Genomic DNA, 17,707 nt, shown 5'->3' on the forward strand with positions numbered 1-17,707 from the left:
TGGGGGCCTTACTTCATTCTTTCGGGCTTAACGGAAATTAAATGTATTATTTAATAGGAAAACAATTATAAACTGATATAGAGAAACTTGGTTACTTATTATTAAGGTATAGTAGAATTCATAAACTAAAGGATTTTATTTAATCTTTTTTTAAAATACCTATTCAAAGCTTTGAAAATTTATTTATTTATTTATAACCAGAAAACTCTTATGACTAAAAAAAAATTTTAAAATAAATGGTTTATAATGTCACCTAAGATAAAGTAAGCTATGGATAACCAGCTTATGAATGGAACCACTGGATTAAAGGCTAACAGGGCCCCTTTATAAAACCCCCCGAGTTTTTTGATCGCTGTGCATCCCTGATTTAAAGTATTTCCGCTGTGACTGAATGCCAACCAGCACAATACAGAATTCAGAAGCGAAAGCCAGAAAAAGCGAGTGCATTTGGAGCAAGTTCATGGCGGCGGAGGCCAAGTTGTTGATTGCGAGCAAGGGAAGCGGAAATGCGGACAAAGAGTGGCCCCCAGTTTCCCACTCCCCAGGTGGAGGCCACTAAATGGCAGGTCCTAAAAGTGGCCATAAATCAAAGGGGGCCCTTCCACTTTGGTACACGTGAATTGCATGAATTGGCCAGCTGGATTCCAGCTTCCATGGCAATCCAGCCGCGTGGCCTTGGCGACCTTGGTGACCCTGGCTTACATTCGGCTGGCGCTTGGTGAGCATGACCACGTAGGTTCCAGACAGCGGGCAGATGCAGCGCGTTATGTTGGCCATCAGGTGCTTGGTGATGCACAGGTCCGACCGCCAGGTGGAGTCGAAGGAGGCCTTGTAGTCGTGACTGCGCGGATGGTGGGTAATGGATTTAATCATCAATCGCTGGATAAGGGCTGCCCTCCACTCACCCACAAACGGCCACCCAATCACCCGATTTGGGAACGCTCTCGTGCTGGAAGATTATCTCCACATGACCAGCCTCGAAGGGCAGGTCCAGAGGCTCGCGGAAGTTGTCGTTGGAGCGATTCGACTGGAACAGCCAGGTTTGGATGATCCGAGAGGCCAGCACATAGTCCGAGTCCCTGGGATCGCTATAGGATCAGGAAGTGTAAGTAAGTATTTTATAAATAATATTTAGAGATTAATTTTTTATAAATAGTGCTAAAAAGTCTAAGAAGTGTATTCCGACAGAAACTTGTTTTAAAAACGTATCCCTACATAGTTACACATAGAAATCTATCTATAAGATTACAAACTTTGGAAGAACTACGTTTAAGTTATCTTATTTTATTTTTGTTTTCTTTTATCTTGAAAACGAAGAGGGGAACATTACATTATTTATAATTTTGTAATACTTTATGTTATTGATTATAAAAAGTTTATCTGTGTAATATCCAGAGTAATATATCTTAATATATTTCTGCGTCTTCTTCCATTTGATTTATCCGTTTTTTAAAATGTTATATTTTTGTTTAGACTGCTTGCCCCCTTACATTATTTATTGTCTTTAAAATGTATATTTTGTAAAACCACAAACAATATATCAAGAATTATTTTACAATTTTCTTTCTTTTGATTTATTTATGTTTTGAAAAAGTAAATTCCTTTCTCAACGCCTTTATGTATCTTATCTATTTATTTTAATACAAGTACTTTATGAAAACCATATTACAAACTCCATGGAGTTTATCCAGTTTCAGCTTATCAGATCTAGCGTCTGTCTCATTTTTTAAGGGCAATAATCAAGATTTGATGGCAACTGCGTTGGCATGTTGGGTACATGTACCCCGGAAAGCATACTCTTTCCCCAATTCCCCCATATTTTTTCCCTTTTGTCCTGGCAGCTGCACATTTGCATTTTGTTTACAGCTGGGGAATTACACTCGTAGCTGTGGTATTGTTGCTAGTGTTTTCCAGCTTGGTGTAATGCGCTTAAGCCAAGGAGCCAACTCGTCTCCTCTAAAAGGACTAAGGATCCAAAGGAGGCGGAGAGTGACAGCAGTTGGCATTACACATATTTGAGGACTAGGCAAACATGGCTTGCGAATTATACATCGGTGGCCATAAGCCGGGATTTACCAACAAGACAACTTTCTTGTCTTAAATAGGGGAATTAAACATGTGCATCTTTAACTCTTTCTTCTTGGCCAGCCCCTATTTACCGAGATCGTTTAAATTTGGCAACTTTTGTGAAACTTTCGACAGACGGCTATCAAGAACTAATTAGCGGATCCGGGAAAATTAAGAAACTTATAGCTAGTTCGGCTCACCTGCCGCGCGTGTAGTAGGTCTTGGGTAGAAAACTTTTGAGATTCTTGTACGAGATGACCGAGGCGAAAATCGTCGAGTTGGCCATGATGTGCAGCAGACGGGCTGAGAGTCCAATGTCCATATACAGCTGGTCCGAAAACAAATCCTCCCTGGATAAACGAAAAAAAGAGGTAAACAGAGAAAAAATCTATAAGATATGATGATCATTTTAATGAATTTCAGTATCCATTCTATCTAGATATGGTAAGTATCACTTTGAAATGATCGCCATATTGCTCTCTTTTTATATTTTGGAGAGGTCCGCCATCTTGGTTTTTGCTCTCTTTTTCTATTTCGGAGAGTTCCGCCATCTTGCTTTTAGCTCTCTTTTTATGTAGCGGATTGCCATCTTGCTTTTTGCTCTCTTTTTCTACTTCGGAGAGTTTCGCCATCTTGCTTTTTGATCTCTTTTTCGAAATCGTGCTTTTGATCTGTTTTTCTACTTTGGAGAGTTTCAAAAAAATCGAATGTATACCATTTCTCAGTATCAAGTTTTCTATATCCATTTTAAATAAATTTACCATGCAAATTTGATTTTTCCTGTGTAGGAAAATGCATGAGCCGCCGTAAATCAGGCAAATTGTAGTCGCCTGCACTTAAGGCACTTAATTAGCTAAATTAGACACTTGGAAGCCGGGGAGCCTAAGAACCTGGAAGATGGAAATACCTGTCCGGAAACGACAAGGTTCTCCGCCTTATTTTGCTCCTTTAACTTGGCTGCAAGTTCGCCGAGCTTTTCCACTTTTATGAGCCATTCTTCATGCCACAACCTCGACTGTTTTATGCATTTTTTATTTATGTTTGCTCATAAAATAAATTTTCCATTAAGAGCCCTCCGCCTTTTCCAAAGGGGGGTGGGGGTGAAAAATCGTTTTCCTTCGTCGCATATATTAATCAAGGGGCCGTAAAATGAAGTTTACTGTTTACTCGCGTTGCAAATTTGCATTTCGCCCCATTCGTAATTAGAAATTATAGCCAACTCGGCTGGGATGGAAATCTGATTTCATTTTAGAGGCCATTTGTCTGTTTGTTTGCTGGTTTTGCTGCAACTCACCCGTAAATGCGTAAATTAAACGGCAGCGTTTTCACCGATGTCATGTAAATGCGCAGCGAATTCAGTCGGTCCAGCGAGAGGGTGTCCTCATCGACAGTCAGGATGCTGGAGGCACCTGCTCCCGCTCCTGATCCTGCTGCAGTGCCTCCTCCTCCGCTGCCGGCTCGTGTTGCCTGCAGGCTGCCCGCCGGTGCCGCGGAAATCTCACCTGCCGTGACCCCTGACCCGCTGCCATCGTCACCCGCCGCCGGCTGGCCCTGGCTGCTCCCACTGGTCGAGGTGGCCAGCTGGGAGGCCGCGATGGTCTCGCGGTTCAGCGCCGCCGATTGCGTCAGCTGCTGCAGCTTTTTAATTTGCTGAAACGAAAGCCGGAACAAAAGGTCGAGCGGGTAAATAATGGCTTTCATCGGTGTCCAGCGAAAATCCACCGTCCACATGTGCCGGAAAATCGTCAATGAGTGGATCAATTTTGGGTCTCGTATTTTAAATGAAATTTCGAATCAATAGAGTCGTAGGTGATAAAAGTTGGTATAAAGTTTGCATGTACTGATAATACAAATACTTAAATAAATATACAATTATATTTTATTAGGTCTTAAAGATAAATGGTGTCTTAACTGATAATAAAAAGATAAAATTCAAATAATAATATTTATTTCCTTCTTAAATTTAAAAGGCGTGAACAACATGTAATACAATCCTAAAATATTTTTTTTTTCCAAAATGTTTTTTAATAAAAATAATAAAAATGCCGAGGCAATAATTCTTTAAGCTTTGGTTTCAATTTAAAAGTTATAGAAAGATTAACTTTGAATTTATATTTAATTGTTTCCGTTTTAAAAAAATTGTTATTCGCAGCAAAAATAAATATGTTTCTCTATGGGATATTTGATCCTTTAAAGCTAATAATCATCAAACAATAAACCGCAAACTAATAAAAATGCCTGGAAGATTTGTTGTGATTGCTCTTGCCTGAAAAATCTAAACAAAGTTGATATCTTTGTCCTGAGCCAAAAAGTATTTCAATGAAAATTGGTTTAGATATGTTTATTTGTTTGCTTTTTTGTGTTCTGCCCCCAAACCAGGATTTATTTTTGCAAGTGTGGCTGAAAACCGAGTGTTTGCCAGTGCCTCAATTCAATATGAAGGATAGGTAATACAGATAAGACCCCGGCATATGCCATGTTTATATTTACCCGGCATCGGCCACACAAACCTCTGCCAACAACAATCGACTGGAGTCCGGCGATGAACTTTTGGCCAAAATCAAGGGGGGGAATGCTGAAAGGACCAAGTCTGCCGCCGGCCATGTGGCATATTTTCCGGATATTTTCAGACGGGCTACAGAAAGCGCAGTCAATGAACCCGGGCCATAAAAATCATAAATTGCTACGTTCTCGAGTGCAGTTACAAAGCCATAAACCCAGGCCAATATAAGCAGGACCCGAACTATAACGTTCGATTTTCGCAATTTGTAATGCGAAAGCCATTCAGAGGGATCTCGAATTTCGCAATTTATAATGCAAAGCCTGTGTGAGTACACATTTCGTTACTCGGCAGTATTTCCTGCACAAATCAAAAATAGCACCGGACTCAACGCATTTGTATCTGTATTTTTTACATAAGATACAAACATACTGTACTGTGCCGAGCTAACAAATCGAAAGCGAAAACAATTCCAATTGGAAAAGTTTGTGTAATGGAACTTTTCCGAACACAAAATCAGAAATCAGGAAAAAAAAATGAGGAGAAGGAAACCTAAACTTCAGCATCATCAGGGCATTAAGCCTTGCTGCTATATATGTATGTACGAGTGCCACGCCCCCGATTACGGGCACGCCCTCGAATGGAATCCAATGCCCATTCAAATGTGTGGCATTCGTATGATTTCTTTAAAAGGCGCTGAAAAGAAACTCTCGAAAAGGCAGGAATAAAAAGCCTGCAGAAAGTTTGCCATGTGCAAATTTCACTTGACTCTCGACCTAGCCACGTTTAGCAGTTTACCGGCAAATCACTTGGCCAAAAGCAAAACCCACCTCTCCCCCCCCCCCCCCCAAAAAAAAGGGCGTGGCCATATGTGAGCTAAACTTTATTTTTAGCCCGGTATGCTGCAAAGTTTTAGCCATGACTTAGGGTCACGTTTGCAGCGAATACTTTTTCGGCTAAGTGATTCGTCGTGATTTGATTTGAATGGGAAGTTCGCTTTTGGCCCACTTTTTGCCATCGTGATCATGTTCGAAAAAAAAGAATAGAAGAAAGTGGGTCAGTTCCGAGTTAACTTGGCTGGTCAATACCGCCAACTTATGCAAATCCCAGCACACAAGTGTTTTTAATCAACTTTTCGGACTCGTTCGCTCTTTGCAAACATTCAAAAACGAGCAGCTTTCCATCCGCAAAAAACTTTTTCAATTGCCATTTCCACATTTCCACAGACCGCAAAAATGGAGGCTGTCTGTCCACTCCGATCGCTTTTCGCATTTCACCATCCAGTTCGCTGGGCGTGAATGGAAATTTGTTTTAAGCAAATGAAATGCCATCATAAAAATTCCCATTCGGGATTATTATTATCTATCTATCAACATATTGATGAGGCTTAGGCCTCCGCGTTGCATGAATAAAATCGCTCTTTCACACATGACCGTTTATTCGGTCGAATTAAGTGGGCGGCTTTATGGGGGGCTCATTTTATGCAATCCCCACTTTTAAAGTTGAAAACTTTTCCGTAAATGCTGACGGCCTTGGCTGATTACTTTCACGGATTTCCTCGGACCGCCGCGATCCACTAATTAAACTTGATTGCTCGCGAAAAATTCGATAAACTTGGGGATGCTATGGAAGATGGGGATTCGAATTCGACTCACTCCATTAAACTTTTCGCTCAGTCAATAAAAACGATGCGAACTATTTGCTCAACTTCAGCAAAAGTTCGCCGAATGCCAACGCTTTTTAATCGACCCAATTATGCTGCCAAGTTTTTCCGACTGCGTCAGCTAATAAAAATTTAACATAAATTGTTCTTTCTGGATCGAAATTCGGGCTCACATGGCGCATTATATTGAAATGCCATAACTCAGCTGAAGTCTTACGAAACTAAATTAATTTATACGCATTGAAAAGTTGCTCCTACTATTGAAGCCCTCAAAAAACTTGCTTGGTTCGCCAATCGTTAAAGATGAATATAAAATTGGGTTGACTAATAGATTATTCTGGAGGTGTACAAGGGGCCAACTGCGAAAGGGAGCTATCCAATTATCACCACTTCATGAGGGGTCCTTCGATGTGGGGGTTTCGCCATATTCAAACAGTTGCAATCAACACTCTCATAAATTTGCATACCAAAATTTCAGCCTTATCCTGTAGTCCCTGTTCTTTCACTTTTATGCCGAACGCCAAGTACGCAAATTTTGCCCACGGAATAATACATGAGAAGAGCTGAGTGTCTCCGCCCAACAAACAAACCCTGCTTCTCCGCTTTCAAAATCCTCTGTTGAGCTGGAAACAATGGAAACCACAATCTCGGGCGGAGATACACACACCACTCAGCTACACAGAGAAAAAATGTGATATATGATGATTATTTTGATGAAATTCAGTATCAATTTTTTCAAGATGCGGGACGTATCACTTTGATATTTTCGCCATCTAGGTTTTTGCTCTCTTTTTCTATTTCGAAAAGATTTGAATATCACTGTCGCCGTCATGCTTTTTGCTCTCTTTTTCTATTTCAAAAAGTTTTGAATATCACTTTTGCTCTCTTTTTCTATTTCGAAAGGTTTCGAATATCACATTTGCCATCTTGATTTTTGCTCTCTTTTTCTATTTCGAAAATCACTGTCGCCATCTTGCTTTTTGCTCTTGTTTTCTATTTAGAAAAGTTTCGAATTTCACTGTCGCCATCTTGTTTTTTTTCTTTCTTGTTCTATTTCGAAAAGTTTCGAGTATCACTGCCGCCATATTGCTTTTTGCTCTCTTTATCTATTTCGAAAAGGGTCAAATATCACTGCCATCTTGGTTTTTGCTCTCTTTCGAATATCACTGTCGCCATCTTGCTTTTTTCTCTCTTTTTCTATTTCGAAAAGTTTCTAGTATCAGTGTCGCCATCTTGCTTTTTGCTCTTGTTTTCTATTTCGAAAAGTTTCGAATATCACTGTCGCCATCTTGCTTTTTGCTCTCTTTTTCTATTTCGAAAGTTTCGAATATCACTGTCGCCATTTTGCTTTTTGCTCTCTTTTTCTATTTCGAAAAGTTTTGAATATAACTGTCGCCATCTTGCTTTTTTCTCTCTTTTTCTATTTCGAAAAGTTTCGAATATCACTGTCGCCATCTTGCTCTTTGCTCTCTTTTTCTATTTCGAATACATTCGAATATCACTGTCGCCATCTTGCTTTTTGCTCTCTTTTTCTATTTCGAAATGTTTCGAATATCACTGTAGCCATCTTCTCTTTTCTCTCTTTTCCGATTTGTATCTTTAATAGAATTTGCATTTCTCAATATCAGGTTAACATTATTCAATGGCAAATATGATACTTTATAAATTTACCCTGCGCATATCAAATTCATCCTTTTGTGTTTTTTTCTGTGTGCCCAAAAAAAAAGAATATTAAGGAGACGCACTTTTCACCGCCGTTTCGAGGCTGGAGATTGGCGAAAAGTGTCTGGCTTTTCCGCAGGTGATAAGGAAGTGGTTATCCTTATTGTCCTGCGGAGGGTCGCGGGCAAATTGTTTGATTGCCCCTCATTAGCAGCACCTTTTTTGGACCCCACAGAGGTTGGGGTAGCTCCTTCTCCATTAGCCCTTATGCTAAATGGAGCGTAAATAGGCTGATTTCCGGCAGGAGGAAAGGATTTTTAATCTATCAGAGGTCTATCCAATTATCGCTGCAGTGGAATCGGCACGTGGAGCACGAACTTGTCGGCCCAGGAAATCACATAATTCACCTCTCTCTCTGGGTTTACGAAACCCTGGAACCCCGGAACCCAGAAAATAACCACAGACAAGCCCGGTAAATGCACAAGCTCATGCATATCGAAAAAGGTATTCATTACCAGCCGGCAGGCTCATCAATTCTCCGGCTGCTTTGGAAATCCGAACACCGATTGGGGAGACAAATGTAGGTATGCAAATTGCCGCCACCCAGTGACAGGCCAACTACAAGCTAAATAAAAGCTGCAAAATGCCCACCTTTGCCCCAGTTCGATTCGGGTGTTTTTTGGGGCGCAATAAATCCCTCACATGGGTTGGGGGATCCTAACTCTACCAAGGCAAATATTGAATATGGCTGCAGGTTATAAATTATGGCGCCACTCCATATGGGAGTACACTGGCCATAATTTATGCCCAATTGCAGGCAAGGCATCCTGCAGGCATCCTGGTGTTAAGGTGCTCTGGTATCCTGGTTCACTTACCTGTTGACTGTTCAAGGATTGGGCATTCTGCATGACTTTATCCAGGATGCGCAGTATTATCTCCGCGGCCATCTCACGCTCCAGTTGTGTGCCTTTCAATTGCAGGTAGGTGTCGAGCTGTGAAGTGGCCAAGGAAACACCGAGTTCAACTTGAGACAACATAATACAAGTCCTGCTATCCTTAAGCCAAGAAGAAGGAGGAGGAGGTCCTTCCTATCTCCTGCTGGCAATTCGTTAGCCGGGGAAATTTGTGTGCGCATTAAAATGAAAAATTGTTGCTAGGCAACCCCAAAGGCTGGAACTTTTCTTTGACTGCACTTGGGCAACCGAAAATTGTGTGAAAAATGGCAAGCCGCCCGGCTCGGCAGCTTTTTGCATTCATTTGCGTGTAAAAATAGTTACCTTGCCGGTCGCTCTACAAGGATCCCTGGCTCTCAAGTGCCCCGAAAAGCCAGGTGGGGCTTAAATGTGTTAAGGGTTTTTGGGGGAAAGCGAACAGACAGGACGGACAAATGCCCCAAAACGGAGCCCGCAATCTCTCGACCGAGGTCCTGCGGCAACAAGATATTACGCCGCAAAAGGGAATTGCAATTCCGATTTTGATTAGGCCAATTTAACCAAATCTGTCACATTTCGGCAATGTTATGGCCATCCCCTCGGCGACTTTTACATTTATGTACCCTTGCTGGGAATGGTTTTGGCTTTAACTGCGGATTGCCAATCGGTTGGTCGAGTAAATTTGTTCATATTTCGGATTTAATTGAAAATATATTTCTAGGGAATACTCTTTTAGTTAAAATAAATTCTATTATCTCTGTATTGAATCTAGTTAGTTTTAGAACATTGTAATTTAAAAATTTTAACGAGCTCAACATACTGGTTCCTTTATGGCCCTATGACACTTACACCTGCGTCCTTATGACACTTGCTTTATTTTTTTATAACTTAGTCGACTTATTAAAATATATTACTTAAGTATTACTATTTTTGAATTTATTGAGTATACAACTATTATGTTATAGACTCACTGCATTGAATACATTTTTAAACTTTAAATTTTATTTTTAATTTGTCTTTACTGTTTTGAATATATGTTTTTCCTTACGAGTAGATATTTATGGAAACGAACGCCATGGAATTCAAAATTTCTAAAGTCCAGAATAAATTATTTTTTGAGTTTTAATATTAGAAATTTAAGCAAGTGTCATAAGGCCATAAGCTTTGATAGCCTTAGTATCCTTAAGATACATTGCTTTAAAATACCTCTTTTTGATAACTAATGATATTTGGTTATAAATATACCTCAGTATAGGATTTTACCTATTGACACTGGCTTTATACTTCTTCATAGATCTTCGGTTTCCGAAGATAACCCCTTTTGGGTGATCTATTCCCCACTCACCTCGTGCAGCATATCGATGAGGAAGCTGGCCTCGCCGGGCAGGAAGCTGTGACGCCTCTGCAGGGTGAAGTCAAAGCAGGCCTTCAGGATGTTGGAGGAGTTCGTCTGCTGGAAGCCGGCGCTGAGGGCCAGGAAGCGGTTGTAGATGAGCAGCAGCTCGTCCCTCACGCAGCCGGAGAAGTCGGGCAGCAGCCAGGTGGAGTTGCCCGTGTCCCGCTGCTCGCAGATGCGGCGCAGGTGACCCTCGAACCCACGCGGACAGTCGGTGATGATGGGCGCTCCAGGGGCACTGGTGGGCCAATGGACTCCGTAGGTGGACTCCGTGGGACACACGTGCACCGCATTTCGCTCGATGACATTGATGTAGACACTACGGGACACCGGCCGCACACTGTTGGACACCAGACAGGCGTACTCCGCCGACTTCTGGATGTTGTTGATCTTCAGGATGCTGCCGTCGGGATAGAGGTCCTCCCACATCGCTGTGGCCGCATCCGACTGGAAGAGCACCCCGTTGCGGGTCCAACTGTAGCCGAGCTGGGCGTACCGCTTGATGTCATCGTTTCCGGGGGATAGACATCTCACCCTCAGGGAATCCCCGCGCTGCAGGGTCACACTCGCCGGATCCACGCGCAGACGGGGCGGGGACTTGATGTGGATGTGCAGGGAGCGGCACTGCTCCACGCCCCAGTCGGTGACCTGGAGGGGAAGTGGGAGAGTGGGTAGACGTGGTCAGTCGAGCTCATTACACACAAAGTCCAGTGAAACAGTCAAAGGGACTGGCCACAAGGAACGCCTGTCAGTGGCAGACCATAAAGCCATGGGTTTTGATTACTCATATCAAGAGGGAGAGACAGATGGGGTCGGAAAAACATGCTAGCCACCTATAGTGGGAAACTTTAAAATCCCCAGGTTAAAAAACCAATCCTAAAATTAAAAAATTTCCATTTAAATTAAAAGATATATTAAATTAACATTTACGAAATATTCTAAAAGCAAAGATAAAACTTTAAGAATTGTATATGTTCTTTAAAATTAATGATTTAAATATTTCTCATGAAAACGAAAAATATTTTTAAATAGGTTCATTGTTTCGAAATAATCCAATTTAATATATAATTGAAAAAAATGTTAAATTCTAAACTCGCCCAAAATGAAGTAGATAATATGATAAAATGATTAACTATTATTTATTATTTAATATTTAAAGACTTCGATTGACATTACATTTATATTTATACATAAGTTGCAATCAATACACTAGTATAATTTTATAAAAATTGTAAAATTACACCCTGGATATTTTTAAAACTTGGCACAAATTATATATGTATTGGACTATTATTCCGACCACAGCTGTAAGAACATTCATAAACTAGCGAGAAGCAAATAAATGTGAATTTTTGTACTCGTCCTTGCATAATATATATTATTTCCAACTATATACTTTGAGCTATTCCAAATTGTTAAGTGATTGGTTGGTGACATGAATTTTTTTTCAACGATAATATATATTCTGAACTATTATTGCGACCTCTGCTGTAAGTGCATTGATAGCTCACCCATCCCTTATGCCCAATGACCATAGGACACACATCAGCCTCGTCTGAGGGCAGGACACACATCCTCGTGCTGGCGATGTCCTTTTCAAGCCTGTCGGCAGGGACAAGGGCAACAATTGTGGCCAGCCTCTGCTCGAACTGAACTCCGAGGGCTGTCACCCGAGGATTTGTTTAATAGACTTATTTGCCAGTCAGCTGGACCTCATTGTGTGCTGATTGGATATGACGAGCCTGATTTTGCTTGGGTCTGCCGTTTGACTCGGGGCGATTGGGATATGCATATGAGCATAAATCAGATGGAAAATCTCGTTGAGACTCGTGCATTAGTTTATGAAATGTAATTTAAAAGCTTAACGGCCCGAACGGGATGGCCCAGCGAATTTGTCGCAGCAAAATGAGGCACTGAGCTGGGGATTAGCATTTATTTGCCTGGCCACTCGAACGGCAAGTCAGACGATGTCCAGCCGTGCCTTTGGAGTCCTCCCAAGGACCCTTGAAGTTCCACACCAGCCGGAGTATTTACGACCACTTGCTTGGCCAAGAGCGATGGCTACTTAAAGCCCCCGTGCATTCGTGTGGGTTAAAGCCAACCTTTTGCATTTACTTATGTAGTTATTTATTTATTTATTTCCACGCGGTTGGCGAGCAAACGAATTGTAAACTTGCTTTGTTGCGAATGCCATTGTTGCACATTCCTCCTTTGGAAAGATAGCTCTATACACTCGTAAAAAATATGGAGGAATTTATTTACGAGCTCAAAACTAACCGGAAATGGGATTTAGCGAGTCGGAAAAATATTTTATTGTACACTGATCAAAAAATGGGACAGTAAAAAAAATCATCATGTTGATTTCTAAACTTGGTGTTTAACATTTACATTAAAAAGAGAAAAGATAATACTCTATATATAAAATGGTTATTCGTTGATTTAAAATATGAAAATATTTTAATATATTAGATACGATATTAGTCTTATTTACATAAATAATTTTAAATGTTGTTGAAAAAAAATCAAAAATATAAAAAAACCAAGAAAATATGATATTGAGGTCGACAATTTTCTCAATTTAATCCTACAACGCATCTTGAGATCTTAGATCTATTTATGGTATTTTTTACAAATAAAATATTATGTTAATAACAAAAATAAAGGTATTTAAAATTTTGAATTTATTATAAATGTTGGATTTGGTAATTCCATATTCATCAGGCTTACAATCAGCAAGGAATGAAAACCTTAACGAAAATATTTAGTTAGTATAAAATGTTAATGGATTTACTACGAATTTTTATCAGTGTACCCTTTATGTACTTATTTCTTTAAAGAGCATAACTTGAGCTCCTATTCTTATGATTTTCTTCACCTCAGATAGTTATTTCAAGTGCAGTACTTCTCGGGTCATAGAGAAAAACCTAGACGATGACGATGATGATGATGAGGATGGTGATGGGCTCGCGTCTGCCAGATGCTCGGCAAACTTCCGTTTCAAATTTAAAAAAAAAAGGAGGGAAATAAGAACGATACAACTAACGAGGAGGTGGCATCATTGTCGCCACCAAGAAGGTATCGCACTTATCTGTCTGGATTCTCCTGCATCCTCATCCCCATTCTCCATCCGCGTCTGATATCTGAACCCTGGGGCACTTGGCCTCAGCCGATCCGGAAATATTTAATAGACAGCGAAAGGCTCTTGGCTTAAGCCAAAGGTTAGTTGCCCTTTTATGGCCATGGCGGCTTTAAATTTCCTCCTATTCTTTTTTGCACTCCTCTAAATCGCGAAATGTCCTTTGGATTTGCAGTGCCATTTACGACTCTGCAGCGTCAACAAATCTTTGCCGGCCACAAAATCCAAATGCCAATTAACTCATTAAGCTGCGACGTTGTCCGACTGCAAAACTTCGCTACCGAGATGGGAGCGCTTTTATGGCCAAATGGTATTTTATTGGCCCGGATAAGTCGCGTCTCATTAACAGGCCAAGTCGTTAAACAACACATTGTGCCCCGAAATGGCTAAACATTTGGCCAGGACACTTTTCTTTACCCGCTTTTGCCGATCAATGAACAACACTCCAACGGAATTAATAGTTCATAAAATAGGTTATTCCGCCGGAGGCACCAGCATTTATTAGGCTAATGGATATTGAAAGCATTGAGGTTTTGAAATTAGACCACGAAAACCAAAAACAGGCTTGATTTTCATTTCTCGATTATTTGGGGCAACTGAGGATTTAATGAACATACAAAAAATCCATCCGGTAAATTTACCATATAATAGATAAGTTGGACCAACCTATAGTTACTCTTACACCAACGAAATACATTCACCCTATTATATTTACGGTATTTTTGCTATTACTTGAACTTAGCATCCACGAAAAATCCATCGGTTAATTTTAAAATTTAATAGTTAAATTGGACCAGTCCATGGATTTCTTGCAAGAACAAAATGCACACGTGTTCATATTTTTATGGTAGTTTTGCATTTATATAGTAGCTTGGGTTAGTTTGATATCTACTACGATTTTAAGTATCAGTGAACTACTTTCAATAGTTACATAACTATCTGTATGGGTAATTTCAATTAATTAAAAAGTATAGTAGGTACCTGTTTAGTATATTTACATTGATGTCAAGATGACCTAATTTTTTAAAGAGTTTAAATTTACGTTCCTTTTAGTAGTACACTATTTTCAAAGGTTTTTAATGACTATTCTTATAGTTAAATTTACCGATCAATTTTGTTGTGTGTACCTATTAACTTACATAACTTTTGCGATAGCCCAATTTATTGAATAAGGCTTAAGTGGCCCACTTGGACACTATATATTCGATGATTATTTCGGGACCTGCCGTAACCCACACCGTTTTGAGTCGGTTACAAGTGGCACAAGGTCTGCTGGTCCTATGGTAACCAGTCGTTTGTTAACCAAGGGCACACTTAAGCTCCAGCCGTGCTGGGCAAAAACCGAAATGGCTTAAGAAGCGGGACTAATGCAGCCGGCTTAAAGACAGCGCCGCTCTGGGCCATTGTGCACGTAATGGACCCAAGACGCCGGCGTTCCCCAAGGCAAATGAATTAATTGCAACAGGGCGTATACTTAATATCAATACATAAATAATAAATGGGCGAAGGCACACGCCTCCATTAGAAATGTATGTGGGGTGTAGGTTGGGTCCGGGGTTCGAGGTTTTTCTGGGGTGTGCTGCCGACAAGTTATGGACGTGGACATGCAGTCCCCAACGCATAATGGCAGGCGCTTTATTGACTCGGACCTCGAGGCCGTGTTATTGAAAAGGATTCATGCTTCTCGAGTTTTCAGCAAACAGCTGCGAGACGTGGGCACAATCGACCTTCAGGGACCGAGGAGCTCCGGCCCTACTGATTATCGTTCCGTTGTTGCAGCTGCTAAGCGTTTCGTCCTGCCCCCGTATCCTTCCATCCCAACATCCCAACATCCTGCCTTTGATCTGGCGTCATTACGGGGGAAACAGGGACCTGGGCCATAATAAGTGAGCCAAAGGCACAAAGCGGCAAAGGCAGCTCCCCCATAAAGAACTTGACAAAAATCCCCTCGGAGGGAGTAGAGCCTCGGACCAGGACCACTAAATACAATGGACTTGGGGCCCTGGGCCCCCAAGAAATGCCAGCTGGTTGGTGCAACAGATGCTGACGCTTTTTGTGGATGAAATGGTGGTTGAGATGGCGATTCAGCTGGTTCTGGTGCAGCCCCCTAGTTATGCGGCATTAAAGAGTCCTTGTGCCGCCTTTAATCGCTATAAAAATATACCGCTGAATCAAAATCCAGCATTAAGTTCAATTGAGTTGTGGCCACAACTTCAAATTTGATTTACACGCAACGAACGTAAACATTTTATTACAATCTCCCGTGAGCAGGCAATCAAATTACCATTTGATTTATAACTTACTTGCTGGCCAAGTTCTTTGGTCCTGTGACCACGTACGTAACTTTTCTGGGGGAAACTTTTTTCACGTGGATCTGGACCTTCTGCATCCTGTACGGATGGCCCAATATTTTTTACAAGCCATTTGCGTAATATGTTATTACCTAAGCCATAAAGAAGGGACCCAAGAAGAACGGGCAGTTTTGGGTCTAATGGGGCGGAACAATTTAAAACTCTTATTTAGTGCTCGCAGCTAAGCCAAAAATGAGGGAGAATCCGGCCGAAAGACACACTTAGCCGGGCTTAAAATCATCTTTTGGGCACCCGTAAATTCATCGCCAGAAACCGCAGTCAAAAGAATGTTTAATACCATAGATTAAAATTTAATTGGCCCCTGAGAAAGACCATTCAAGTGCATTGGATGCCGAGGCTCTACACCACTTTCTCCATCACTCCTTTCTATCCCAAGCGGTCTACCATATTTTAATTAGTCTAATTAAAAGCTACGTTATAGCGAAAATGAAGAACAGAGCCGTGAACAGAACGCAGCAAAGCCAAATGTAATTATGTGGCCTTCTACGGGGGGTTTTCCAGATCCGTCTGGTAACAGTCGGAAAATAGCTCTGCGGCGCTGTGATATGGCAATTAGTCTGATTAGTCAGCTAAAAATATTACGGGGCGTCTGCGTAGGCCTGAAAGCGCACGGGGGACCGGAATCATTAGAAAAACTGAGCGGCCCAAGTGAAATTACCAGATCATCAGCTTAGATTAACATGGAAATTTCGAATGCTTTGATGCGGAAGTGATGGCTGGAATCAATGTTGGCCTAATTTAATATTAAATACAAATTGTGGAAATGTTTGAGCACAGATGAATGCTTCCTAAGAATTTCTTTTAAAAGATGTTAATAATGTGATGACTTTATGTGGGAGGTTCTAAGTTATGATTGCAGTCAAAGAAAATTCCTAGAGGTATAAGGTGTTTTTTCAATTACTTTTGTATGTTTTAAGAACTTATTACAATTTAAGGGAAATTATTAGCATAAATCTTACATTTTGAAATATTTATTTTATATATATATTGTCTTATTTATTAATGTGATTTTGATGCATACAATAATGCCCATTTTCATTATTCTTGTTTTAAATTAAAGACAGAGTGGGCGTTAAATCACTGTGTGTAATATTATGCATCCTATTTGCTCAACATATACTTGATGTCCTATGTAATCTTTTGCAAGAATAAGTCTTTAAAAATGCAAAAGCAAAATTTAAAATATTAAAATAAAGTATATAATTACTAAAATTACTAACCAAAGCTTAAAAAAGGCTTTACAAAGCCAAGTGATATAACGCCCATTTTGTTTGGTCTTGTACTTCTAAAACATAATACCATACATTATAAAATTTAAAGAAAAAGAACGTGTTCTGCAGCAATTATCATTCAGGAATATGTTATTAGCCTTGGTAATACCCATTAGATTACCCATCTCCCCATCTCCTGGGGATCCCCACTCACCTTGCAGCTGTAGACGCCCTCGTCGATCCGACTCGCCTTGGTCACGCCCAGGATGGCGGTGTAGACATCTTTGGTTTCGGGCGGCAGGACCGTGGTCCAGATTTCCCTGAAAGGTGCAGATGAAAGCCTTAGTTAGTCATGCTAATTAGCACTCCACTTTCGGTTTCCGCGAGTACTTGAAACAGATTCGCACAGTCGGTGCCAGTCATGCATTAATTCTCACGCCCCGGGGCAAATGGCAAATGCCATGTGCTGTATGCCATATGGCATCTGCTGTATTCCATGGAGAACTGAACTGAACCAACGAGCCAAGTGAACCGGATCATATGCAGCAAGCCCGCTAATTGACACACTAATAGCAGCCCACTTATCACGACCCCCTCTATTTTGCTATTTTCCTATAACCCATGCACATAACCCATCGAAAGAAATCATAGCTAATGGGGAAACAATCGCGGATGCTGCGGTTCGAAGTCAATTAGCGGGAACATGTTTCATTTTCAAATGTTTTTCGAAATGCCCTGGCTGCGAAAATGGTTAATAGTTTTTGGTTT

General features: G+C 40.8%; 1 protein-coding gene across 1 annotated transcript in view; it reads right to left on the reverse strand.

Annotated features, from left to right (window-relative positions):
- LOC108017914 (uncharacterized) overlaps positions 1-17,707 on the reverse strand; it is a 127,031-nt gene that overhangs the window by 11,590 nt on the left and 97,734 nt on the right. The window contains exons 8-14 of the mRNA XM_065865755.2: positions 17,154-17,259; positions 10,170-10,868; positions 8,768-8,884; positions 3,362-3,717; positions 2,268-2,417; positions 906-1,088; positions 703-841 (exon numbers count right to left, since the gene is read on the reverse strand). Coding sequence (XP_065721827.2) covers positions 703-841; positions 906-1,088; positions 2,268-2,417; positions 3,362-3,717; positions 8,768-8,884; positions 10,170-10,868; positions 17,154-17,259 — 1,750 coding nt within the window. The remainder of the gene's footprint in view (positions 1-702; positions 842-905; positions 1,089-2,267; positions 2,418-3,361; positions 3,718-8,767; positions 8,885-10,169; positions 10,869-17,153; positions 17,260-17,707) is intronic.

This window comes from Drosophila suzukii, chromosome 2L, assembly GCF_043229965.1.
Source record: "Drosophila suzukii chromosome 2L, CBGP_Dsuzu_IsoJpt1.0, whole genome shotgun sequence".
Classification (NCBI taxonomy): domain Eukaryota; kingdom Metazoa; phylum Arthropoda; class Insecta; order Diptera; family Drosophilidae; genus Drosophila; species Drosophila suzukii.